Genomic DNA, 27078 nt, shown 5'->3' with positions numbered 1-27078 from the left:
CGCAATATGTATAACGTGCTCTACCTGTCGCAGTGTGTATAGGAGATTCTACCTGGTGCAGTGTGTATTAGCTGCACTATTGTGTGGTGTAATGTGAATTGCCACTATTATGTGGCCATGCCCCTTCCCCACGAAAAACAACGCCCCTAAATTTTTGCTGCGCGCCTTTGGCGCGCACTGCCCATTCTTTATCGTGTGGGAATGGGAGGACCAAGCATTATAGTATGTACCTAATTTTGCCCTTCTAACTGAAAAATGTGCCCTACCCGTGATCAGCACCCTGCCCTAAAAAAAATCCTAGAGTGAACACTAGAAGTAGGTATATGGGGGGATATACAGGGACATGGAGCAGGTGTATGGGGATAAACAAGGATATGATGAAGCAGGTATATGGGGGGATATACAGAGATATGAAACAGGTATATGGGGGGATACACAGGGATATGAAGCAGGTATATGGGGGGATATACAGGGACATGGAGCAGGTGTATGGGGGATATACAAGGATATGAAGCAGGTATATTGGGGGATATACAGAGATATGAAGCAGGTATATGGGGGGGATACACAGGGACATGAAGCAGGTGTATGGGGTATATATAGGGATATGATACAGGTGTATGGGGGATATACAGGGATATGAAGCAGGTATATGGGGGGATATACAGAGATATGAAGCAGGTATATGGGGGGATACACAGTGACATGAAGCAGGTGTATGGGGTATATATAGGGATATGATACAGGTGTATGGGGGATATACAGGGACATAAAGCAGATGTATGGGTGACGCAGATATATGGGGTATATAGTAGCAGTTCTCTTAGGGAAGCAGGTATATGTATAATACAGGGACATGAAGCAGGTGTATGGGGGGGTGTAGTAGTGTATGCTGGCGGCCGGGCTCCCGGCGACCAGCATACCGGCGCCGGAATCCTGACCGCCGGCATACCAACAGCTGGGCGAGCGCAAATGAGCCCCTTGCGGGCTCACTGTGCTCACCACGCTGCGGGCACGGTGGCGCGCTACACGCGCCACTCTATTTATTCTCCCTCCAGGGGGGTCGTGGACCCCAAAGAGGGAGAATAAATGTCGGTATGCCGGCGGTCGGGATTCCGGCGCTGGGATGCTGGACGTCGGGAGCCCGGCCACCGGCATACAGAAGACCACCCGTATGGGGGAAGTAGTTGTATGTGGTATATACAGGGACATGAAGCAGATGTTTGGGGTATATACAGGGACATGGAGCAGATGTATGGGGTATATACAGGGATATGAGGCAGGTATATGTATAATACAGAGACACGGAGCAGGTGTATGTATAATAAATGGACATGGAGCAGGTGTATGGGGTATATACAGGGATATGAGGCAGGTGTATGGGGTATATACAGGGACATGGAGCAGGTGTATGTATAATAAATGGACATGGAGCAGGTGTATGGGGTATATACAGGGACATGGAGCAGGTGTATGTATAATACAGGGATATGGAGCAGGTGTATGTATAATACAGGGATATGGAGCAGGTGTATGGGGTATATACAGGGACATGGAGCAGGTGTATGTATAATACAGGGATATGGAGCAGGTGTATGGGGTATATACAGGGACATGGAGCAGGTGTATGTATAATACAGGGATATGGAGCAGGTGTATGGGGTATATAAAGGGACATGGAGCAGGTGTATGTATAATACAGGGATATGAGGCAGGTGTATGGGGTATACACAAGGACATAGAGCAGGTGTATGGGGTATATACAAGGACATGGAGCAGGTATATGTATAATACAGGGACATGGAGCAGGTGTATGGGGTATATACAAGGACATGGAGCAGGTGTATGTATAATACAGGGATATGAGGCAGGTGTATGGGGTATATACAGGGACATGGAGCAGGTGTATGCGGTATATACAAGGACATGGAGCAGGTGTATGTATAATACAGGGATATGAGGCAGGTGTATGGGGTATATAAAGGGATATGAGGCAGGTGTATGTATAATACAGGGATATGGAGCAGGTGTATGTATAATACAGGGATATGAGGCAGGTGTATGTATAATACAGGGACATGGAGCAGGTGTATGTATAATACAGGGATATGGAGCAGGTGTATGTATAATACAGGGATATGAGGCAGGTGTATGGGGTATATACAGGGATATGGAGCAGGTGTATGTATAATACAGGGATATGAGGCAGGTGTATGGGGTATATACAGGGATATGAGGCAGGTGTATGTATAATACAGGGATAGTGCACAGGGATAGGATGGCAGCAGCACCGGTGCTGGGAGGGACTGGGAGTGGGAGGGGCTGGAGGTGCAGGACTGGGAGGAGGGCAGGGCCGGGATACCTGTGCAGCCGCCGCCCCCAGCAGGATCCCATCCCCGCCTCATACACCCAGCAGCCTCCTGAGGCCTCCGCCAGGCGGACAGGTGATCACACAGCGGCCGGGACCCCGCCAGCAGCCGCCCGGGAAACTTCTGCGTCCTGCGTGTAACTCCGAGGCCGGATCCCCCTGCTCTCCCCCCGGCTGCCTGCCCGGGATCGCCTCCCCAGAGGACGGGCGCTGATCATGGCGGACTGGGGCTCCGGGACCTCCGCCCTCCTGTGCCTGCTGCTGGCCCTGACAGGTGAGGGGGTGAGGTGGCCGCACCTAGGGGGGGGGCGGCGGCCCGCCGGGGAGTCACAGGTGCCGCATATCCTGTGTGTGTGTGTGTGTGTGTGTGTGTGTGTGTATGTGTATGTATGTATGTGTGTATATATATATATATAATATAATTTCTCTATCTTGAAGGATCACCCGCTTATATTATATGGGGGTCTCTGCCACCCCCACCAATGCCATGTGTTGCCGCTTAGTATTACACAGAGGTAGTGTAATTCCCTGTGTAAGTCCCACTTTCGCGGCGCTAGTTTGTACGTGCTCCCCCTGCTTGCGTGGGTTTCCTTCGGGTGCTCCAGTTTCCTCCCACTCCCCAGAAACATACTGCTACATTAACTGGCTTATGATATTTCAAAGCATGTGTTTGTATTTCCACATTCTATTTAACATAGAGCGTAAGCTCACTGGGGCAGAGGTGAGTGATACATTCTCTGTACAGCGCTGCGGAATATGTGTGCGCTATATGAATAACCTGCATGAATAACACTTTGTCTATGTTGCAAACCTCTCTTCCTGTTAGTTTTGTAGTTGGGGGAGGGGTGATGCCTTTCCAAGACTGTCCCAGGGGGAGGGGGGAGCTGCTGAATGGGATCCCTGCAGTGAGGGAGGGGGGGCTGGATGTGGCTCGGTGCATGCACAATAGGCAGACACCTGGGAACCGGGCCATGCCAGTACTGCCCTCTGCCAGTCACTCCCCGCCACTGCAGCCGCCCTTCCGTAACCCTGTGTGGCAATGAATAACCTGTCCCAGAGCAATGCAGCGCTGCATGCTGTCACTCTATAGTTAATGTGCTGGTCTGCTGAGAAATACATCCGTCAGGGAATATAGAACTTTGGGGAAGATTTACTAAGCAGTGATTAAATTGGAGAAGTGAGCCAGTGGAGAAGTTGCCCATGGCAACCCATCAGCATTTATTATTTGCATACTTTGAAAGTATACAGAGCAGCTGATTAGTTGCCACGGGCAACTTCTCCACTTTTATCACTGCTTAGTACATATCCCCCTTAATCTGGTAAATGTGTATTGTGCTGTACGTGTTCTTATCTGTCTATTAAACCTGTCGCCTAGATGTATATTGTGCCATTTTCCAACCTTCTCCATGGTGTCTTACTGTTTTACCTAGCACCCATGTTAGCGCTTATCTCTCTGCCAGCTGTCGCTGATAGCGTGTAGTGACATGTGACGACTGCGGGGTGTTTCGATTTCCTGTATAGAGTGGGCAGGACATGTGGGAATTTGTAGTCCCTATGACGCACACGCCCCTGGTGCCAGTTCCGGGTCATCCGGGTGGTGATGCCTAGCAGAGTAATAAAAACTGTATAACCTCGTACTTCTAAAAAAAAAAAAAAAAAAACACTTGGGGGGGCAGATGTAAGCCTGGAAAAGGGATAAAGCAGTGATAAGTGCAAGGTGGTAACGCACCAGCCAATCAGCTCCTGTCATTTTTCAAATCCGCAGCGATTGGCTGGTGCGTTATCAACTTACGCTTATCCCTTCTCCAGGTTAATACATCTGCCCCTTGGTACCTACTGACGGTGTTACTGGTTGTAGAACCAGTGCAAGGAGCAGGTTTGGGGGGCTTTACGCGCAATAAAATGGAATCGGGGAAAATTAATTGAAAATTATTTATTTTTAGGGTCCAGCACTGGAATGCAGGTGACGGTGACAAACCCCTTCAACGTGGTGATTTTATTCCAGCCCATCACGTTGCAGTGCAGTTACTCGACCAGCGCCACCCAGCCGCCTATTGTAACGTGGAAGTACAAATCCTACTGCAGGAACCGTATCACCGATGCGTTCAACCCGACCAGCCAGGACACCCAGATCAGCAACCAGCTGCAGCAAGCCAACCCCGGCTACAACCCCTACGTGGACTGTCAAGACAGCTCTAGGACGGTGCGCATTGTGGCCACCAAGCAAGGCAACTCGGTCACGCTGGGAGACTTCTACCAGGGCCGCAAAATCACCATAACCAATTGTAGGTCGCTGGTTCTTGCCTGTCCTGGATTGTTACTAATCAGAACAATTTCCTTTTATTTGTATAAAATGTGTACCCAGCCTGAGGATTGCGGGTTAATTTGTTATTCGGTGCCTGCGCACATGTATTGTGGTCCCTTATTCTGGTATTTGCCCGGGAGTGGACAGTAATGTATACTCTGCATCGCTAATACCCCTTTCACACCAGCAGCTTTGAACACGAGTTCTTGGCACATGAGCGTGCATATCCCATGTTCCTGTGCGGTGTGAAAGGTTCCAGGGACAATATACCGGGTTGAGAGACCCGGTATTTCAACCCTGCTAGCGAGCAGGGTTGAACGCGTATTCAACCCGGCTCGCTGTGCGGTGTCAACGGGAGCCGGGTCAGTGCGACCCGTTTCCCGTTCAGTGTGTGGATGGGCGGTGCTGGGAGATCATGTGATCTCCCAGCACCGCCCACGCCACATCACCAACCAGGCACATTGTCAGGTTCAGTCTGCGGTGTGAAAGGGGCGCACACTGGGAGTTCCCGTCTCAGGCTTCTGGGTGCGATTAAAGGGGTATAAGTCCCAGAGGGAGCATCCACACCAGAGTGCTATTTGTGGCTTTTTACAGAGCAGGGGGCAGGATTTATCAAACCCCCCCGCCCCGGGCTGCCCACTTCACAGAGAGCTGGCAATTCTGCTTCCACTGTGATCTGTTGAATTTTGACCCTAGATGTCACACTGTTTTGCCAGCGCTGATTGTAATTTTGTCCTCTCTTTTCGTGTTTGCAGACGCGGATCTCACCTTCGACCAGACTGTGTGGGGTGATAGTGGTGTGTATTACTGCAATGTGATCTCCGCACAGGACCTATCGGGAACTTCTGAGGCTTACGCTGAGTTATTGGTACTGGGTAAGAATATCAGTAATATTAGTGTTTCTGAAAATACTTTGATTTAGTGATCATTGTGCCGAGCACACAAGCCGCTCCTCAGGAGGCCACGGCTTATTGTTCTGCAGGTATGTTTAAATATTATAATATATAGTATTTCCTATTCTTTTCTATATAATATTACTTTATGGAATTAATGCAGTCATAGGGTTAATGCATTACCGCTTGTGGCAGTTTTTAAAATGATTCATCATTTTAAATGCACAACCAGGAGTGTTTCGTATTTAATGTTATTGGCCATTTAAATCCCACAACCAGAACTGCTAACAAACAAGCCACACGTAGCAAATACACCCCCTAGCAAAGAGTTGGTGCAGTTATCTGGCCAGTGATACAGACTGGACATGTCATGAGATGAGAAGTCAATGACGATGAGTAGTGAGAAACTGGGGCTGACTAAGTTGGGAGTAAAGGGGGGGGGGGGGGGGGGGGGAGCACGTAACTTTGCACCTGCTGCACTGCAGGGGCAGATGTAACATGTGCAGAGAGATGATGTGATAGGGGAGTGTCCAAACTCATACCTACATTGCAGTGTAAAACTAAAGCTGCCCTGCATTTGTGGGCTGCATGCAAAAGCAGCCAGTATTTACCCTGCAGGTAAAGTAATGTGTATCTGCCCCACCTACATTCCACCATGGTTTGTCTGGGTGTAAATTTACTTTCTTTCTTAGCTTTGCTTCCAGATCAGGCTGGACCCCGCTAATGCATGCGAGTATCATTCGTTTTTGGAAATTCAGCCCCTAGACAAATTTCTCTAACGTCCTAGTGGATGCTGGGGACTCCGTCAGGACCATGGGGAATAGCGGGCTCCGCAGGAGACAGGGCACATCTAAAAAGCTTTTTAGGTCACATGGTGTGTACTGGCTCCTCCCCCCATGACCCTCCTCCAAGCCTCAGTTAGGTTTTTGTGCCCGTCCGAGAAGGGTGCAAACTGGATGGCTCTCTTAAGGAGCTGTTTAGTAAAGTTTTTTTTAGGTTTCTAATCAGTGATTCCTGCTGGCGACAGGATCACTGCAACGAGGGACTTAGGGGAGAGACTTGCAACTCACCTGCGTGCAGGAGGATTGAAGTTTTAGGCTACTGGACACTGAGCTCCAGAGGGAGTCGGAACACAGGTCAGCCTGGGGTTCGTCCCGGAGCCGCGCCGCCGATCCCCCTTACAGACGCTGAAGAAAGACGGCGGAACGGAGGTCCGGAAACAGGCGGCAGAAGACTTCAGTCTTCAGAGAGGTAGCGCACAGCACTGCAGCTGTGCGCCATTGTTGCTACACGGCTCACTGACACGGTCACGGAGGGTGCAGGGCGCTGCTGGGGGCGCCCTGGGCAGCAATATAAATACCTATTTGGCAAATAAATACATCACATATAGCCATTAAGGCTATATGTATGTATTTAACCCAGGCCAGTTTTCCTAATAACCGGGAGAAAAGCCCGCCGTGAAAGGGGCGGAGCTTATTCTCCTCAGCACTCAGCGCCATTTTCCTGACCAGCTCCGCTGGTGAGGAAGGCTCCCACTCTCCCCTGCACTACAGAAACAGGGTTAAAGAGAAGGGGGGCATAAATTGGCGATATAATTATATATTAAGAGCCCATATATAGAAACAACACCTTCTAGGGTTGTTATATACATTATGGCGCTTTTGGTGTGTGCTGGCAAACTCTCCCTCTGTCTCCCCAAAGGGCTAGTGGGTCCTGTCCTCTATCAGAGCATTCCCTGTATGTGTGTGCTGTAGGTCGGTACGTGTGTGTCGACATGTATGAGGAAAATGTTGGTGAGGAGACGGAGAAAATTGCCTGTAATGGTGATGTCACTCTCTAGGGAGTCGACACCAGAATGGATGGCTTACTTATGGAATTACGTGATAATGTCAACACGCTGCAAGCCGGTTGACGACATGAGACAGCCGGCAGACAAATTAGTATCGGTCCAGGCGTCTCAGACACCGTCAGGGGCTTGTAAAAACGCCCATTTACCTCAGTCGGTCGACAGACACTGACACGGACACTGACCCCAGTGTCGACGGTGAAGAAACAAACGTATTTTTCCTTTAGGGCCACAAGTTACATGTTAAGGGCAATGAAGGAGGTGTTACGTATTTCTGATACCACAAGTACCACAAATAAGGGTATTTTGTAGGGTGGGAATAAACTACTTGTAGTTTTGCCTGAATCAGATAAATTAAATGAAGTGTGTGATGATACGTGGGGTTCCTCCGACAGAAAGTTATGGGCGGTATACCCTTTTTCCCGCCAGTAGTAAGGGCGAGTTGGAAAACACACCTTAGGGTGGACAAGGCGCTCACACGCTTATAAAAAACATGGCGTTACCGTTTCCAGATACGGCCGCCCTCAAGGAGCCAGCTGATAGGAAGCTGGAAAATATCATAACAGTATATACACACATACTGGTGTTATACTACGACCAGCAATCGCCTCAGCCTGGATGTGCAGCGCTGAGGGGGCTTGGTCGGATTTCCTGACTGAAAATTTTGATACCCTTGACAGGGACAGGATTTTATTGTCTATAGAGCATTTTAAGGATGCATTTCTATATATGTGTGATGCGCAGAGGCATATTTGCATTCTGGCATCAAGAGTAAATGTGATGTACATATCTGCCAGACGAAGACACGACAGTGGTCAGGTGAGGCAGATTCCAGACGGCATATGGAAGTATTGCCGTATAAAGGGGCGGTCCATTGGACCTGGGGGCCATGGCAACAGCTGAAAAATCCACCTTTTGTTACCCCGAGTCACATATTGGCAGAAAAGGACACAGTCTTTTCAGTCTCAGTCCTTTCGTCCCCATACGGGCAGGCGGGCGAAGGCCAGTCATATCTGCCCAGGGGGAGAGGAAAGGGAAGAAGACTGCAGCAAGCAGCTCATTCCCAGGAACAGAAGCTCCTCACGGCTTCTGCCAAGTCCGCAGCATAACGCTGGGGCCGTACAAGCGGACTCAGGTGCGGTAGGGGGTCATCTCAAGAGTTTCAGCAACACTCGCAAGGGAACTCCGGGATCCTACATGTAATATCCCAGGTGTACATTGGAAATTCGAGACGTCTCCCCCTCACACAATTCACAGGCTGTATTCCCAGCAGGTGATAATCAAAGTACCCTTCTTACAACAAGGAAGGGGGTAGTATTCCACACTATATTGTGGTACTGAAGCCAACCGGCTCGGTGAGATCTGAAATATTTGAACACTTACATACAAGCGTTCAAATCAAGATGGAGTCACTCGGAGCAGTGATAGCGAACCAGGAAGAAGGGGACGATATGATGTCACTGGATATCAGGGACGTTTACCTACAGGTCCAAATTTGCCCTTCTCACCAAGGGTACTTCAGGTTCCTGGTACAGAACTGTCACTATCAGTTCAGACGCTGCCGTTTGGATTGTCCACGGCGCCCCGGGTCTTTACCAAGGTAATGGCCGGAATGATGATTTTTCTTAAAAGAAACATGGACGCTTTCCTGATAAGGGCAAGGTCCAGAGAACAGTTGGAGGTCGGAGTAGCACTATCTTAAGTAGTTCTACGACAGCACGAGTGGATTCTAAATATTCCAAAATCGCAGCTTTTTCCGACGACACGTCTACTGTTCCTAGGGAAGATTCTGGACACAGTCCAGAAAAACGTGTTTCTCCCAGTGGAGAAAACCAGGGAGTTATCCGAGCTAATCGGGATCCTCCTAAAACCAGGAAAAGTGTCAGTGCATCATTGCACAAGAGTCCTGGTAAAAATGGTGGCTTATTACGAAGCAATTCCATTCGGCAGATTTCCCGCAAGAACTCTTCAGTGGGATCTGCTGGACAAATGGTCCGGATCGCATCCTCAGATGCATCAGCGGATAACCCTATATCCAAGGAAAAGGGTGTCTCTCCTGTGGTGATTACAGAGTGCTCATCTTCTAGAGGGCCGCAGATTCGGCATTCAGGATTGGATGCCGGTGACCACGGAGGCCAGCCTGAGAGGCTGGGGAACAGTCACACAGGGAAAAAATTTCCAGGGAAGTGTGATTAAGTCTGGAGAATTCTCTCCGCATAAATAAGCTTAGAGCAAATTTATAATGCTCTAAACTTAGCTAGACCTCTGCTTCAAGGTCAGCCGGTATTGATCCAGTGGGATAACATCACGGCAGTCGCCCACGTAAACAGAAGGGCGGCACAAGAAGCAGGAGGGCAGTGAAAACTGCAAGGATTTTTCGCTAGGCGGAAAATCATGTGATAGCACTGTCAGCAGTGTTCTTTCCGGGAGTGGACGACTGGGAAGCAGACTTCCTCAGCAGGCATGACCTCCACCCGGGAGAGTGGAAACTTCATAGGGAAGTTTTTCAACATGATTGTGGACCGTTGGCAAAGACCAAAGGTGGACATGATGGCGTCCCGCCCGAACAAAAAACGGGACAGGTATTCCGCCAGGTCATGAGACCTTCAGGCGATAGCTGTGGATGTTCTGGTAACACCGTGGGTGTACCAGTCTGTGTATGTGTTCCCTCCTCTGTTTCTCATAACCAGGGTATTGAGAATTATAAGACATAGGAGTATGAACTATACTAGTGGCTCCGGATTGGCCAAGAGGGACTTGGTACCCGGAACTTCAAGAAATGCTCACAGAGGACTAAGGGCCTGGGGAGCTGAGAGGGACTTGATTCAGCAAGTACCATGTCTATTCCAAGACTTACCGCGGCTGCGTTTGACGGCATGGCGGTTGAATGCCGGTTCCTGAAGGGAAAAGGCATTCCATAAGAGGTCATACCTACCCTGGTCAAAGCCAGGAAGGAGGTGACCGCACAACGTCATCACCACATGGGGTGAAAATATGTTGCGTGGGTGAGGCCAGGAAGGCTCCACGACGGAAATTCAACTAGGTCGATTTCTACACTTCCTGAAAACAGGAGTGTTTTGGACCTCAAACTGGGGTTCATTAACATTTAAATTTCGGCCCTGTAGATTTTCTTCCAGAAAGAATTGACTTCAGTTCCTGAAGTCCAGATTGTAAAGGATGTATTGCATATACAGCTTTTTTGTGCCCCTAGGGGCACCGTGAGATCTCAACATAGTGTTGGGATTTCTTAAAATCATATTGGTTTGAACCGCTCAAATCTGTGGATTTGAAATATCTCACATGGAAAGTGACCATGCTGTTGACAAATATCTCACATGGGAAGTGACCATGTTGTTAGCCCTGGCCTCGGCCAGGCGATTGTCAGAATGGGCGGCTTTGTCTTACAAAAGCCATATTAAAATTTTCCATTTGAACAGGACAGAACTGGGACTCGTCTCCAGTTTCTTCATAAAGGGGTGTCAGCGTTTTCACCTGAAACAACCTCTTGTGGTGCCTGCGGCTACTAGGGACTTGGAGGACTCCAAGTTACTAGACGTGGTCAGGGCCCTAAAAAAAAAAAATATATATATAAAAAATATAGTTAGGACGGCTGGAGTCAGAAAGTCTGACTTGCTGTTTATACTGTATACACCCAACAAGCTGGGTGCTCATGCTTCTAAGCAGTCTATTGCACGCTGGATTTGTAGTACAATTCAGCTTGCACATTCTGTGGCAGGCCTGCCACAGACGACATATGTAGATGCCCATTCCACAAGGAAGGTGGGCTCATCCTGGGCGGCTGCCCGAGGAGTCTCGGCATTACAACTTTGCCGAGCAGCTACGTGGTCAGGGGAGAACACGTTTGTAAAATTTTACAAATTTTGATACTCTGGCTAAGGAGGACCTGGAGTTCTCTCATTCGGTGCTGCAGAGTCATCCGCACTCTCCCGCCCGTTTGGGAGCTTTGGTATAATCCCCATGGTCCTGACGGAGTCCCCAGCATCCACTAGGACGTTAGAGAAAATAAGAATTTACTTACCGATAATTCTATTTCTCGTAGTCCGTAGTGGATGCTGGGCGCCCATCCCAAGTGCGGATTGTCTGCAATGCTTGTACATAGTTATTGTTACAAAAATCGGGTTATTACTATTGTTGTGAGCCATCTTTTCGGAGGCTACTTCGTTTTGTTATCATACTGTTAACTGGGTTCAGATCACAAGTTGTACGGTGTGATTGGTGTGGCTGGTATGAGTCTTACCCGGGATTCAAGATCCTTCCTTATTGTGTACGCTCGTCCGGGCACAGTACCTAACTGAGGCTTGGAGGAGGGTCATGGGGGGAGGAGCCAGTACACACCATGTGACCTAAAAAGCTTTTTAGATGTGCCCTGTCTCCTGCGGAGCCCGCTATTCCCCATGGTCCTGACGGAGTCCCCAGCATCCACTACGGACTACGAGAAATAGAATTATCGGTAAGTAAATTCTTATTTTCTCTGTCCTGGTAGCAGAAACGCTTGCGGATCAGGGTTATTCAACGTGCGGCCCTCCAATTGCTGTGGAACTACACATCCCAGCATGCCCTGCCTTAGTTGCTGTCAGCGCACGTTAAACCCCTAGCAGGGCATGCTGAGTTGTGTTGAATACCCATACTGTGTATCCTTATACAGGTACCTGTTTAACATCCACTGAGTGTCCCTGTCGGTCCTTTGTAATGTCCCAATGTGTGGAGTAGAGGAGCGTAATAAGGAAACGTAACCTGAAACTTCATTCCTCCTTTATTATTCACCATTTAAGTGGAAGAATGTCAATCACCAATGTCAGATTTCCAGTGATCTAACAGGGCTTTGTCGCTGTACAGAACGCAATACGCACCAACAACACGCGACTACCGTAGAGGGCGCCTGTGACGCAGATATTGATGTACATATGGCGGTAATACCTACAGGGATGAGTTATCGGAGCTATACAAATAGTCAAATTGGCAATATCGTAACAAAGATCCCAGTAAGTAGGAGAACAAAGCGGAGGAAGCTGCAATTTAAGAGAATATTGGAAGCGAGGAAATGGCTTTTCTCTTCGGTGGGTTACCATGCAAAATTCCCGATTAAAATTCTCTGATCTATTCCACCCCACATACGAAGACCATGGAATTATAATGGCTAAGATGTTATGCAGTAGAAGGGACTTTATACATGAATAATCTTGGACCTTCATGTTTAAAAGTCCACCAGCTAATCTTCATAATGGTGTGTAGACACGGTGAGATTTTTTCTTACGATTTTGACTATATAGTCAAAATCGTAAGAAAAGTTAGTGCAGATCGCAAGGTGAAAGTCACCTTGCGAACCCAATTCGATGCTGATGCGCGGTCGGCATCGCAGGCAAGTCAATTTTGACTATCTCTATAGAAGAACACTAAGCCAAAATCGCAAATAGTCAGTATCGCAAGCACATAATGAGTGTGATTGCGATACTGACTATGTGCCGACCTAGCCCCTGTCGCATAGTGAGAATCGAGTATAGCCCGAATCTCACCTCACCGTGTGTATGGGCCTTAACACATTATATAAAACGTGTTCTGATTGTAGTTTTGGAATAAGGCTTGAGGATCCCCCTTCTTCTTTTTCAAAATTGAGGACACTACGGAGGATGAGCAGGAGGTGAAGTGAGCGGTTATAGAATAACCTGCGGCCAGTCAAGAGACTGACGTGGTGCGAGGCACAGAGCTGCCTGTGTGTGGTTATGTCAGGACGGGGCTGCGGTGTATGTGTTGTGATATGGCGGAAAGTGAGAACCCAGAGGCGTGGAGACTGTAGAGAGTACAGGGTAGTGAAAGAGGCTTTCCCCAATAAGGGGGGTCATTCCGAGTTCGCTCGCAAGCTGCTTTTAGCAGCTTTGCACACGCTAAGCCGCCGCCTACTGGGTGTGAATCTTAGCTTCTCAAAATTGCCAACGAAAGATTCGCAATATTGCGAAAAGACTTCTCTGTGCAGTTTCTGAGTAGCTCGAGACTTACTCTGCCAGTGCGATCAGTTCAGTGCTTGTCGTTCCTGGTTTGACGTCACAAACACACCCAGCGTTCGGCCAGACACTCCTCCGTTTCTCCAGCCACTCCCGCGTTTTTCCCAGAAACGGTAGCGTTTTTTCACACACTCCCATAAAACGGCCAGTTTCCGCCCAGAAACACCCACTTCATGTCAATCACATTACGATCACCAGAACGAAGAAAAAACCTCGTAATGCCGTGAGTAAAATACCTAATTGCATAGCAAATTTACTTGTCGCAGTGCGAACATTGCGCATGCGCAGTTAGCGGAAAAACGCAGCGATGCGAAGAAAATTACCGAGCGAACAACTCTGAATGACCCCCAAGAGCTGTTGTCTTTATTGCAATGATAAGGTGAAGACCCATTTGGAGGAGAATTTAAAAAAGCTAGTTTGAAAGAGACTATACATACGGGATCCGGTCTCTAGGTCGACCACTATTGGTCGACAGGGTCTCTAGGTGGACATGTTCTAGGTCGACATGAGTTTTTCACAATTTTTTTTTTCTTTTTTAACCTTTTCATACTTAACGATCCACGTGGACTACAATTGGGAACGGTAATCTGTGCCGAGCGGTAGCGGAGCGAGGCACCTTGCACGAAGCATGGCGAGCAAACACGGTGCACTAATTGGGGTTCCCGGTCACTCTACGACGAAAACACCAAAAAAAAACAACATAAAAAAAACTAATTTCGACCTGTCGACCTAGCACATGTCGACCTAAAGACCCTGTCGACCTAGTTACTATCGACCTAGACACTGTCGATTTAGTTACTATCTACCTTCCATACCACACCCATACATACATACATACACACACACACACAAAAAAATGCTTAAACACAAAACTAAAGATTGCTCACCAAAAATGGCAGAATAGATGGACCTATAGGGTCTCGTCTTCCTTCCAATTCTATGTTCCTGTCTGAGATTCCTATGAAACGCATGCAGAACTGTTATGGGGTGAAACGTGCTCAGAACTGAGTGAAACGCGCCTCTGCATTAACCAAGGTTTCTACGAGTTGGAAGTTTTTGCATGTACACATCAAAGCCATTATGCCAGGGTGTTTTTTTGTGTGTGTGGGGATTTTGGTTTATGTGGACTTGACGGGCATGAATGGTCCCGTGGAACAGCAAGTAGACTGAGTGCATCTGGAGAAAGGAACTGATTGTAACTTTTTATTGTGTAACTTTGAACTCCATGTCATGTGTTAATACTCCTTTTCCACTGCCACAAAAACTTGGGTTATTGCCTGATCTACCTGGGTCGCAGCTTGGTGGAAAAGGGTCCAGAAAGCCAATTACGGCACTTGGACATGTCATCTCCGAGCGCCGGCTGAACAGAGAGACTGCACTGGTACAGTCTGTAAGGGGTCTACCCGCCAATATGCCGGGTCTAGCCTGCGGTGTGAATGTTATCTGGCACGGCTGGACCTCTGTTAGGAAACGCAGGTCAGACCTGGCATTTTTGCAGAAAAGGTGCAACACCCCCCCCCCTTCCCCAATAATATTTGTGCGTAATAAAATAAAGGCTTTATCTGTGGTGGATGCTAGACTTTTTTTTTTTTTTTTTTTTTTCTTTTGACATGTATAGTAAAAAAAAAAACCTGCCTCAGCAACTGGATAGGAAACGGGTGGGTAACAAACGAGTGCAGCCAAGCACTTCTCTCCCGTATCTCTTGTTGTTAATGAGGGTTATTCCGACCTGATTGCACGCAGCCGTTTTTTGCAGTTCATTGCTGTGCGATGGATTTAACAAAGAATCCATTCGCACAGCCGATCGCAAGGAGATTGACAGGAGGAAGGCTTTTGTGGGTGGCAACTGACCGTTTTCTGGGAGTGTTTGGAAAAACGCAGGCGTGTCCAAGCGTTCACAGGGCGAGTGTATGACGTCAATTTCCGGGACCAGACAGGCTGAAGTGATCGCAGCGGCTGAGTAAGTTCAGACCTACTCAGAAACCGCACAAACTGTTTTTGCAGAGCACGGCTGCACAGGCCTTCGCACACTTGCAAAGCGAAAATACACTCCCCTGTGGGCGGCGACTATGCGTTTTCACGACTGCTAAAATAGCGAGCGATCAGCTCGGAATGTCCCCCAGTGTTCCTTGAACGCCATAGCGATCACTGAGTAGTGCATTATGGTATTTGAAACCAAGAGGCTCATCTGCAGCAAGGATCAAAATGTACGCAGGCTGTGGGGGGCTCAGTCGCAGATCTTTCATAGAGCAGCCATTGTTGATTTGAACAGTACATCTCTTTATGGTAGCTGGAGGTCTCCCAAAATAAATGTAGCCTATTAAACAAAATAACAACAAACAAAAACAAAACATAATAATTTTATAATCGTGGTGGCCAAGTTTGCTTTTATCTATACACGTAAGCTGGATACACACTACTAGAGCGACAAATCCGGCCGAGCTGCCATCTTGCCATCTGAGCGGCCTATTGGGTGGAATTCAATTGTTTGAAAAGTCAGTTGAGTGTCTGTTTTTTCATGTCTATTAGATAGGAAAAAACAGACACCCAACTGAATTTTCAAACAATTGAATACCCCCCAATGTGTCGGTTAAGGTATTTGAATTTGCCTGCCTTGCTGTGATATTGTCGGCAGTAGCAGAAACCGGTATATGGGATGGTCGGTGTGTTGACCGTACACAGCCAGGCATACATATATTGGCATCACCTGTGCTGCGGGGCTAACCTGATATGTCTGTGTGCAGGACAGTTTGCAGACATATCGTCTGTACACACCTGTCGATGCGCTACTGATATATAGTTGCATGCTCGTACGATCTTATCAAGTGTGTACTCTGCCTTACTCACTGTACCAGGATTGGCGTCTGTCAGTGTGTAATGTAAAGACTGCATTAGTGTGACTGGCTGTTTAGTGTCATTTTCACGCTGTCCTTTCATGAGTGTAGTACAAGAGATCAGGGACTTGTTCTTCTACAGACTATATTGGGAACAGGTCCTAAGCTAGGTACACACTGTCCAGTATTTGACCGTACTGTGGTGCTAATGGGAACCATGCATATTATCATTATAAGTAACCTGGTATGAAAATGAAATGGTCCAGGCATTTACAGGTGGATTTCTGTTTCGTTTCCGGAGCCATCATTTAGTGTTTGTTGGTTGGACTAAATCTGTCTGACGTTGCTTTTGTAGAAGCCAGGCTTTTATGGGTGCATGCTGGTGGTCATTGCACTAATCTGACTCATTTTATCGATCTGCTGTTTGTGTCGGTCACAGTTGCGTCTCACTGGACTGGGCTAGGTAGGAAAATGCTGCCATCTAGTGTTTGAATTTGGGAAAGGCAATGACATTTTCTGGTACTGGGATTAGCAATGAGCCGGTGACCTATTACATAGTGCCACGGGCTGGTTAGGCAAAATTGGGGCCAAGTCTTGTCTGCTATTTACTGTACAATATAAGGTTCCGTCGTCATTATCTGACATAGTAGCGGCAAAGTCACTCTACTAAACATACATAGACGTTAGCTCTGCTGGATTACTGAGGATCATTCAGTTATAGATCCCTAACTGGTCAGATCGCATTTGTCATTATTGTTTTACGTTTGGTTTCAGAGGCAGTTCTCCTATTTAACAATATATATTCTACGGTTCATCACTAGTTTTGTTCCCCCTCCTTTATATGAAGCCTTGTAGTACAAATCTCTCTTTGGTAACTTGTCTTTCTTTTGTCCTCTAGGTAAAACATCAGAGGTCTATGAACTATTACCAGGCTTTCAGATAGATAACATGGAAGGTAATTGTTCCATGACCAAATATATATAGAGCAGTGGGTTATTTCCGCCTATAATTGGCCCCTATATTAGATACTCGCACTTAACTTACCCAAACTCAAATACAAGTTTATTAATATATAAAGCAGCCACGAATAACATTCCCAAATATATTTGCCCAAGTTTCGGGATCTTTTTATTTTGTGAAGTGATGTTGGGATAATGCCGGGATCACGTGAGAAGCCCTAGGGGGTAGATTTACTAAGGATCGGCTCTTCAGAAGCCACCAATCTCTGCGCCTTTGAGGGCTGGTTTTGAGTGTATCAATACTGCTCTTTTAAATCCAGCCCTTTAAAACGTCAGAGAACGGAAAGCCCCCGTGCCCTAGTCTCCGATACAGATCTGGCTTGTTTATTCAGAGACTCTGCGCGGAATTTAAACCGAGCCTGGCCTGTAACCGAGGGCGGTGGCTGGCTTTTTATTTCTGTATCAAGGGCACATTCAAGTTTGGCAATCTGTCATTGGGGACTTGTACAGACATATTTGTGAATGTTAAATGCATTTATTTTTAATATCGAATCAACTTGCGTTTTAGACTGTGGCCCTTCCAGAAAGCATCTCCGCACAATACGTGCCGCTGTCTCGTTGCCGGCGCAGCTACTGGATCTACAACCAGGCAACATCCCCCATCCCCCCCACCTCCGTTCTAATATTAAATGGGAGGTTAATGTTTGGTGCTCAGTCTCTCTAAAAGAGTCTTTCACAGTGGTTAGCTCTTGCGTGATGATGTCTCTAGTGGTTTGGTTGTCCGCTTCGGCAAAGTGTTTATTCTGCTGCAATTAAGCCGACGGCTGCCGGTAATGGATGGCTATGCAATGCTTTGCTGCTACGGTTACAGTATAAGTTCTGTACATCGCTTTGCGGATGGTATTCTTGGCATAGTGGAAAGTCTCTCCTTTTATTCACAGGACACATACCCAAAGTTCTTATGTGGCGGTTTCCATCCTCCCTCTTTCCTAGGTTGAAGTTTATACGGTTTGTGAGGACTTGTTCTCTGTAGGGTCACTTTGCACACATTACTATTTGTGATGTGTGATCTGACCGGTCTTGGGATGCAGCAGGGAAGGCTGTGAATAGGGAGCATGGTGTTTGTAGCGCACGTGGAAATTATATTGGAGTGGGAGGGTGTGGGACAAGCTGGTTTTGGTGGAAGATCCTGTTCTCTTAATTCTGTTCATTGATGGAACTTGTTTGAGTTCACTTATTAATGAACTACTGAACTTGGCACTGGAATTAGTCATATAATCTTTTCCTTCCCTTCCTTCCTTCCCTCCAATGCATGGTGTTCTCATTACCTCTGCTTTTATTATACACACATGGTATTGCGTTTTATGTTTATTACTTTTCATGTGCAAAGTGAGAATTGCATTAGTAATGGCCCATCAAGAAAATGAATGAACACTAGTGCCACCTAGAGGATTGTAGTGAGTGTTGCTGCTACTGTAATGTCCATTACAGCACAACATTAAAGGCAGCCATTTTGTGGACCGGCCCATTATTTCAGGGGTGACCAAACTCTACTCTCAAGGAACCCCTGACCATTCATGTTTTCCAGATCACCAAGCTGGTGAGCAGATGTTTCCCTTAGACGTGTTTTTAAAAGATCCACAGGTATTCCGTAAAACACAAATGGTTTATTGGTCCTTGAGGGCGGGGTTTGGCCACCCCTGCCATATTTTATTGGAATGCAGCCTATTCATTAATTACAAATTAGAGGCATCCCTGAGGTATGAGGCATTTTGTCCCTCTTCACGGAGTGATGTTGGTGGTTCCTAATGATGAATTAATAGACTTGGGCGTTGGTTTGACCCACAAAATGGCTGCTTCTAGCGCATGTAGCTGAATAGTCTGCTTATAACCGTCATTGAATACTAATACAGTAAGCTGTTCAGACACATCTAGTCTCTGCATGGTTAATAATTATTTGGCCACAGAATGTGCGTCTGTCTGGACCTGTGTAATAATAGCTGGGTGTCTGGAAAGCGTGATGTAGCGTATTATAGCCAGACGTTACCTGCCAGCCTGCTCCCCGTGCTGACTGGTGCACTGATGCCTCCTGCTGTGCTCCCTCCGCGTTACTCCTGCAGACACGGGCTGTGACGGTTGTGTGTTTTCTCTCCCTTGTGTTTTCCAGACTGGCTGTTTGTCATACTTGTTGTCCTCGGTGGATTATTTCTTCTGATGCTGATTGGAATCTGCTGGTGCCAGTGCTGCCCACACACCTGCTGCTGCTATGTGCGGTGCCCATGCTGCCCGGAGAAGTGCTGCTGCCCCAGAGCATGTACGTTTTACGCCAGTATCGCACAAGTCCAGCATTGCGCACGGTCCAGCTTTCACGACTTGCATCAGCATTGCGCGCAGTCCAGCTTTCACGACTTGCATCAGCATTGCGCGCAGTCCAGCTTTCACGACTTGCATCAGCATTGCGCGCAGTCCAGCTTTCACGACTTGCATCAGCATTGCGCGCAGTCCAGCAGTCACGACTTGCATCAGCATTGCGCGCAATCCAGCAGTCACGACTTGCATCAGCATTGCGCGCAGTCCAGCTTTCACGACTTGCATCAGCATTGCGCGCAGTCCAGCAGTCACGACTTGCATCAGCATTGCGCCCAGTCCAGCTTTCACGACTTGCATCAGCATTGCGCGCAGTCCAGCTTTCACGACTTGCATCAGCATTGCGCGCAGTCCAGCAGTCACGACTTGCATCAGCATTGCGCGCAGTCCAGCAGTCACGACTTGCATCAGCATTGCGCGCAGTCCAGCTTTCACGACTTGCATCAGCATTGCGCGCAGTCCAGCTTTCACGACTTGCATCAGCATTGCGCGCAGTCCAGCTTTCACGACTTGCATCAGCATTGCGCGCAGTCCAGCTTTCACGACTTGCATCAGCATTGCGCGCAGTCCAGCTTTCACGACTTGCATCAGCATTGCGCGCAGTCTAGCTTTCACGACTTGCATCAGCATTGCGCCCAGTCCAGCTTTCACGACTTACATCAGCATTGCGCGCAGTCCAGCTTTCACGACTTGCATCAGCATTGCGCGCAGTCCAGCTTTCACGACTTGCATCAGCATTGCGCGCAGTCCAGCTTTCACGACTTGCATCAGCATTGCGCGCAGTCCAGCTTTCACGACTTGCATCAGCATTGCGCGCAGTCCAGCTTTCACGACTTGCATCAGCATTGCGCGCAGTCCAGCTTTCACGACTTGCATCAGCATTGCGCGCAGTCCAGCTTTCACGACTTGCATCAGCATTGCGCGCAGTCCAGCTTTCACGACTTGCATCAGCATTGCGCGCAGTCTAGCTTTCACGACTTGCATCAGCATTGCGCGCAGTCCAGCTTTCACGACTTGCATTGCGCGCAGTCCAGCTTTCACGACTTGCATTGCGCGCAGTCCAGCTTTCACGACTTGCATTGCGCGCAGTCCAGCTTTCACGACTTGCATTGCGCGCAGTCCAGCTTTCACGACTTGCATTGCGCGCAGTCCAGCTTTCACGACTTGCATTGCGCGCAGTCCACCTTTCACGACTTGCATTGCGCGCAGTCCACCTTTCACGACTTGCATTGCGCGCAGTCCACCTTTCACGACTTGCATCAGCATTGCGCGCAGTCCAGCTTTCACGACTTGCATCAGCATTGCGCGCAGTCCAGCTTTCACGACTTGCATCAGCATTGCGCGCAGTCCAGCTTTCACGACTTGCATCAGCATTGCGCGCAGTCCAGCTTTCACGACTTGCATCAGCATTGCGCGCAGTCCAGCTTTCACGACTTGCATCAGCATTGCGCGCAGTCCAGCTTTCACGACTTGCATCAGCATTGCGCGCAGTCCAGCTTTCACGACTTGCATCAGCATTGCGCGCAGTCTAGCTTTCACGACTTGCATCAGCATTGCGCGCAGTCCAGCTTTCACGACTTGCATTGCGCGCAGTCCAGCTTTCACGACTTGCATTGCGCGCAGTCCAGCTTTCACGACTTGCATTGCGCGCAGTCCAGCTTTCACGACTTGCATTGCGCGCAGTCCAGCTTTCACGACTTGCATTGCGCGCAGTCCAGCTTTCACGACTTGCATTGCGCGCAGTCCAGCTTTCACGACTTGCATTGCGCGCAGTCCAGCTTTCACGACTTGCATTGCGCGCAGTCCAGCTTTCACGACTTGCATTGCGCGCAGTCCAGCTTTCACGACTTGCATTGCGCGCAGTCCAGCTTTCACGACTTGCATTGCGCGCAGTCCAGCTTTCACGACTTGCATTGCGCGCAGTCCAGCTTTCACGACTTGCATTGCGCGCAGTCCAGCTTTCACGACTTGCATTGCGCGCAGTCCACCTTTCACGACTTGCATCGCGCGCAGTCCACCTTTCACGACTTGCATCGCGCGCAGTCCACCTTTCACGACTTGCATCGCGCGCAGTCCACCTTTCACGACTTGCATCGCGCGCAGTCCACCTTTCACGACTTGCATCGCGCGCAGTCCACCTTTCACGACTTGCACCAGCATCGCGTAACTACTTAAGCTGCCCATACACACAGCCAGTTAGTCACTGATCAGATCTGTCTATTATATTGGGAATCCTGAACGGCGGCCCCTGCTTTGTGTAATATGTATGATTGTATAATAACGTACACTCTTCTCCCACAGTGTATGAAGCTGGAAAAGCGGCGACTGCCGGGGTACCCAGTATGTACGCCCCTAGTGTCTACGCCCCATCCATTTACTCTCACCCGAGCCAGGGAAAGATGCCTCCGCCGGGATCGGTCATTCAGATGGGTCCCATACAACCTATGTACAATGGCTACGGGGTGGAATATGATGCCGCAAGCTCCGGTAAGTGGCAGCAGATTTGCGTTACGCCAGCGGTTGCCTCTCCTGTATAACCAGTGCTCCATCGTTATCTATACTGTAGCGTTATCACGTTACCTCTCTGTGCAGTGATGACCAAACTCAGGGGGTTGTCTGATGCTTTTGTGTGGTGTATGGGCCGTTCTGGTCCTGGCCGTATACACGCCACCTACCATTAGGCTACAGCCTCGTTACTACAGTATTGTGGGAGAATTATCGCACTCCTGTCAGTGGCAGGAGAGCTCGGGGAGAAGATAAGGGCGATAACAGGGAAGGGACTGTAATAACGGGGTGAGATCCTAAAGCGGGCTTACTAGCTCCTTCATAGATACTAGGTAAAGTATTACAGCAATAATGTGTATTTTATAGTCATCCCTTAGTATCTACATTAGACAAATACAAAACAATATGTGCATTTCTAGGGCCAGGGGCCCATTGACCGGATATAATTCATGCTTTGGGTTTAATAGAACAGGAACTGAATTTTTTTTTAATGCAATTCGAGTTAATTTCACATCACCTTATATAGGAATGATCGATGTTGGCCAACTAGAGTTACTGCCGCAGATTAGGCACTTGTCTCTCAAAACCCAAAGGCTTAATATAACCTAGTGACTCCAAATTGAAAACTACTGAGAGGGAGGGGGGGGGGTGTCTAGTGACCATTTCGGGTGACTTCTAAGTAATCAAACCTTGTACAGAAGCAATGGGGAATGCAGGAGGTGGGCTCTATAAGGATAGGAATAAGCAGCATCAAGGAAGTTGGTGAGACCCCAGCACAGGGCGTTGGTGAGACCCCAGCTAGAGTATGGTGTTCAGCTCTGGTGGCCACATCTACAGAAGGACATAACTATGCAAAGCTGGTCAGATAAAATAGTACATGGCTTACAGTGGGGAGAGGTGTTTTCATGAATGAAGGGCTGGAAGCATTCTACAGAAGGGGATTTGGAAAAAAGAGGACATGTACTAGAACCGCAGGGTGATGGGTGTATTGGGGGTCCCAGAGATGAATAAGCCCCCCACCAGCAGAGAGGGTGGGATATAAACTCACACGGCTATTAGGAGGCTGGCAGAAGACCGGATCAGATGGGACTTGAATTTATTAGGGATGAGAGGGGTGGACTAATTGGTGTAAGTGGTTCTTATCTGCCGTTACGTGTTTCTATAGTAGATGCGCATAACGCAACTCATTTGAGAATCTTCGCAATAATGACTGTTTATATTGTGACCCTTTTTTGTTCCCAGTGGGAGGGCACAGCTCGCAGGCTCCACTCATTCACGACAGTGACGTTCCACATTCAGGTATAAATATATATACATCTAATGTGATTTCATAGAGCAGTGTGTGACCGTTTCACTGCCACAGTTATATGCAGGTTTAAGAAGAATCTGTCCCATATAGAAGGTTTTATCTCCTGTTCATGCACCCAGTAGAACAGGTCATTGGTTATTTAGCGTAAATCTAAAAATCAGCAGTTAGAGTGTTGCCTATTTAAGAGAGGCAACTGGACACCTAATGTATGTGATACTTTCCTGTGTGTCCAGATCTGGACAACTCACTCTCCATACAGTTAATGCCCAGCTGTAAATGGGTTTCACTGAAACTGCTGAGCCCTGTTCCACCCGTAGCAGTGATTCCAGGTTGAATAAAGTTTGGCTCATTTTAAAATAAATATATAAATGGTGACCGCTTCAAGGCTTCAAAAACAAATGCGTGCCCATTTCTTGGTAGCCTCTGTAAAATTGATCAGACCTCTGTACAGATGACATCCAGCTACTATGTCTTGCCACCTGCTCAGTGCAGAGACTTGGCAGTCTGCTAAAAAGGCACCAAATGTTTCTCCACCTGCGACTGTTGGCAGCAGGAGAACATCGTAAGACAACCAGCCTGTAGAGTATTGGATGTTCCTCCACCTGAAACATGGATTTTACAAACCAAACTGCAGCAGAGGTCTCGATTGTACACAGATCTCTAGAATGATCCTCCTGCGAGTGCATTGCATCAAACTTGTTGATACCCTTTGCTATTCTGTTATATATGTCGGCACTACATCAGACTTTTCTTATTTCTCCTCTGTGTTTACTTCTGTTGGTATATATAGTCAGAAGTGGCTACCGCATACAAGCTAACCAACAGGATGATTCAATGAGGGTCCTCTACTACATGGAGAAGGAGCTGGCCAACTTTGATCCATCAAGACCAGGACAAGCCAACGGAAGATTTGAGAACGGTGAGCACTTTGCTAATTTTTGTTACTAGGTTCAAATGCCCTAAGATACCCACGCAAGTTTTACTTAATCTCCGTTCTTGTTTCCTTCCAGCCTCCGCAATGAGTGAGGTCAGTTCCTTGCATGAGGAGGACCAGAGAAACAACTTAAAGAACGGCCTTGGTCGCTTGCGGAATCAAGCCATGACTCCCATCCGGGATGTAGAGGAGGAAAGTCTTCTCGGAAGTGACTACAGGCGTCCGCTACCACCTCGGCAAGATCCTTATGGAGATGACCGATTCCGTGGTGGGCCAGTCCTTGATAGACGGGCTCGGGCTCACTCCGTTGACGACCTGGACGATTACGATAGGAGAGAACGAGCTCCTTACCGTGATCCTCCCTCTGACAGCCGAAATCGTGGAAGACGCAACTCTGACGAGGACGCTGGCAGCAGGGGATACGGTAGAGGCCGGGACACCCGCTCCCCTGACCCCCGTGATGACTATTACGGTGGTAGAAGAAGCAGGAGTAGAGATGACCTCTGGGATTTAGGACGCTCCCGCCAGGAACCTGAATATGATGATCGATTTCTTGATGATGTTTTGAGAAAGAAGGGTCAGAAGGCAGGCAATCGAGACGGTGTAGAAAGCGTTGCCAGTTCTAACCGTTCTGACGGGAGAAGAAAACGCAATAATAATGATGATGACTTTCCACCACCGCCTCCTCCATATACTGAAACAGAGTCAGTCTCTTCCAGAGGGAAAAAGATGAAAAGGGTAACTTAAAATTCACATTGCTGCTGCTACGTGTGTTTAGGTATATGTGTTTGTAATAAAAGCAAACATTCCTGTGGCAGAGTGTTCAGCATTGCTGCCTCACAGCACTGAGTCCCAACACATCTGTGTGGAGGTTATATGTACTCACTTCTTGGGATAATGGCACTATATAAATTATTATAGGCTGATATATATAAATATATATATATATATATTTATTTATTTATTTATTTTCCAACTGGTGAAAATATATACCTTTTTGATGTTACATAATCTGGCTGGATATTTAAAATATTTAAATTTTTAAAATTTGTTTTTCAGGGTGAAGCTATGAGCCGAGAGAGCCTGGTGGTCTAAAACTTCGATATGGAAAGTGGACTAAATCCTTTATATTGCAAAAATTGACTTCGTGCAGGAATGGCGCTATATCCCAGGCAAAAGATCTGGGGTAAACAAAACAGGAAACAGGAAAAAGAAAAAAAGTGCCTTAACCTGTTTATTTTACATTTTTATTACTCGTTGTAAAGAAACCTTTTTTTATTTAATAATTGCTGGCGAGGATACAAAAATATGAACTTTACTATGTAAAATAGTGGTTTTTTTTTTTTTAAATGAGTTGTCTTTTACGTCATGAGAGCTGTTATGGGGACACATTTTGTACCCTATACATTCCCGTACACAGTTATTGCTTGGATTATTTTATTTTTGTCTTAAATTTAGTGCATTGTCTATTTCAAATATTTGTAAATATACATTTTTTTTTTATGGTGAATTAGTCTAGCGATAAAGCGGATTTTTATTGACCTTTTTCAGTCATTATATAGAATTGTGTCCCCAGTTTTGAAGTGGTCAGTGCTAGAGTTGAAACGTATTTTGGCCAATCAGAGCAGTGGACTATTTACAGCAGCGCAGACTAGTTCAGGAGATGAGCGTTGGCTTTGTGGAAGGCCAATGACCTGTTCGTTCTTACCAAAGTATTGAGAAGGGTTTTTTGGGGGGAGCAGGTATAGCAGAAAGAAAGAAAGAAATTAAACTGAATACTGTACACTATGTATTAATGCTTGATAATTTGCGGTAAATGGATTCTCGCTGTGAAGTTCGAATGATGGACAATTAAAAACGTAGAGCAGAAAGCAGAATAGCTCACAGTGTCCCAGAGACAATGATCCTGTGATTTGTGTCTGGTTTTGACAAGAGCGTTTCAACTACCAAATAAAGTCAATGTGGTTTTGACACGTTTCATGTGCCAGCTACCTGCTTCATCAGAAAGAAATATTGTAGTTTGGTGTTAGTATGCGCATAACCAAACTTGGCTGGAAAAATTAGAACATAGGTTAGTAACATGAAGTGGTTTGATCAAAGAGCACACCCTTTGTTCCTAGGTAGAACATACTTTCTATTGATACGTTTACGTCAAACACTAGGGAGCTAGTAGTATGGTAACTACCAAGTCATCATGTAATAACTTTGCCGTCCTCTCGGGCTGGTATAGGATCTTCTATGTATATATTGCACTGTACAGCTTATGTTGGCTAAGAGCACTATTAAATATTCTATAACCCATAGCGGCCAATCAGATTTTCATTTTCATCATTCTGGCTATCTGGACTCCAAAAACGGATATCTGATTTGCTGCTTTGGATATGTAACGTGTTGGTTAATGATTCTTGGCGCACCAGCCTGGATTTGTGTCTTATAGACCCTTTTAATATGAATTAAGAATGAAAGTGCAGCACTACATGTAAATAGACCTTCCACAGTGCACACGTGTGTATCACAAGTCACTAAGCTCTACAATATAACTGCACAAAAGTAACAAGTATAGAACTCAGAGGTGACCGGAAATATACTTGTATATTGGCAGATGTGTTACCCCACATCAAATGTGTGACAGCATGTACACAATCTTGTTGTGAACATTTCTCATGTACTGTTTTATATAAGTGACTGACTGTGACTTTCTAAATGAGCTTAAATAAAACAGACACTTTTTTATTATT

At 47.2% G+C, this 27078-nt stretch overlaps 1 protein-coding gene across 2 annotated transcripts; it reads left to right on the top strand.

Annotated features, from left to right (window-relative positions):
• Nucleotides 1-2323: 2323 nt before the first annotated feature.
• On the top strand, nt 2324-27078 carry LSR (lipolysis stimulated lipoprotein receptor). Of its 2 annotated transcripts, XM_063942277.1 has the most exons (10): nt 2324-2642; nt 4312-4653; nt 5429-5548; nt 17165-17221; nt 19393-19539; nt 21894-22079; nt 23340-23396; nt 24197-24325; nt 24417-25078; nt 25400-27078. In XM_063942277.1, the coding sequence occupies exons 1-10, from the start codon at nt 2585-2587 to the stop codon at nt 25433-25435; spliced, it is 1794 nt and encodes a 597-aa protein (XP_063798347.1). In that variant the 5' UTR covers nt 2324-2584; the 3' UTR covers nt 25436-27078. The 2 variants fall into 2 exon arrangements, with proteins under 2 accessions (XP_063798347.1, XP_063798348.1); XM_063942278.1 differs by lacking the exon at nt 17165-17221 and having other exon boundaries at nt 2325-2642.

The sequence above is a fragment of the Pseudophryne corroboree genome, chromosome 10 (genome assembly GCF_028390025.1).
Source record: "Pseudophryne corroboree isolate aPseCor3 chromosome 10, aPseCor3.hap2, whole genome shotgun sequence".
Lineage (NCBI taxonomy): Eukaryota > Metazoa > Chordata > Amphibia > Anura > Myobatrachidae > Pseudophryne > Pseudophryne corroboree.
Note: the sequence above shows the minus strand (reverse complement) of the source record. Positions and strands in the feature narration are given on the sequence as shown.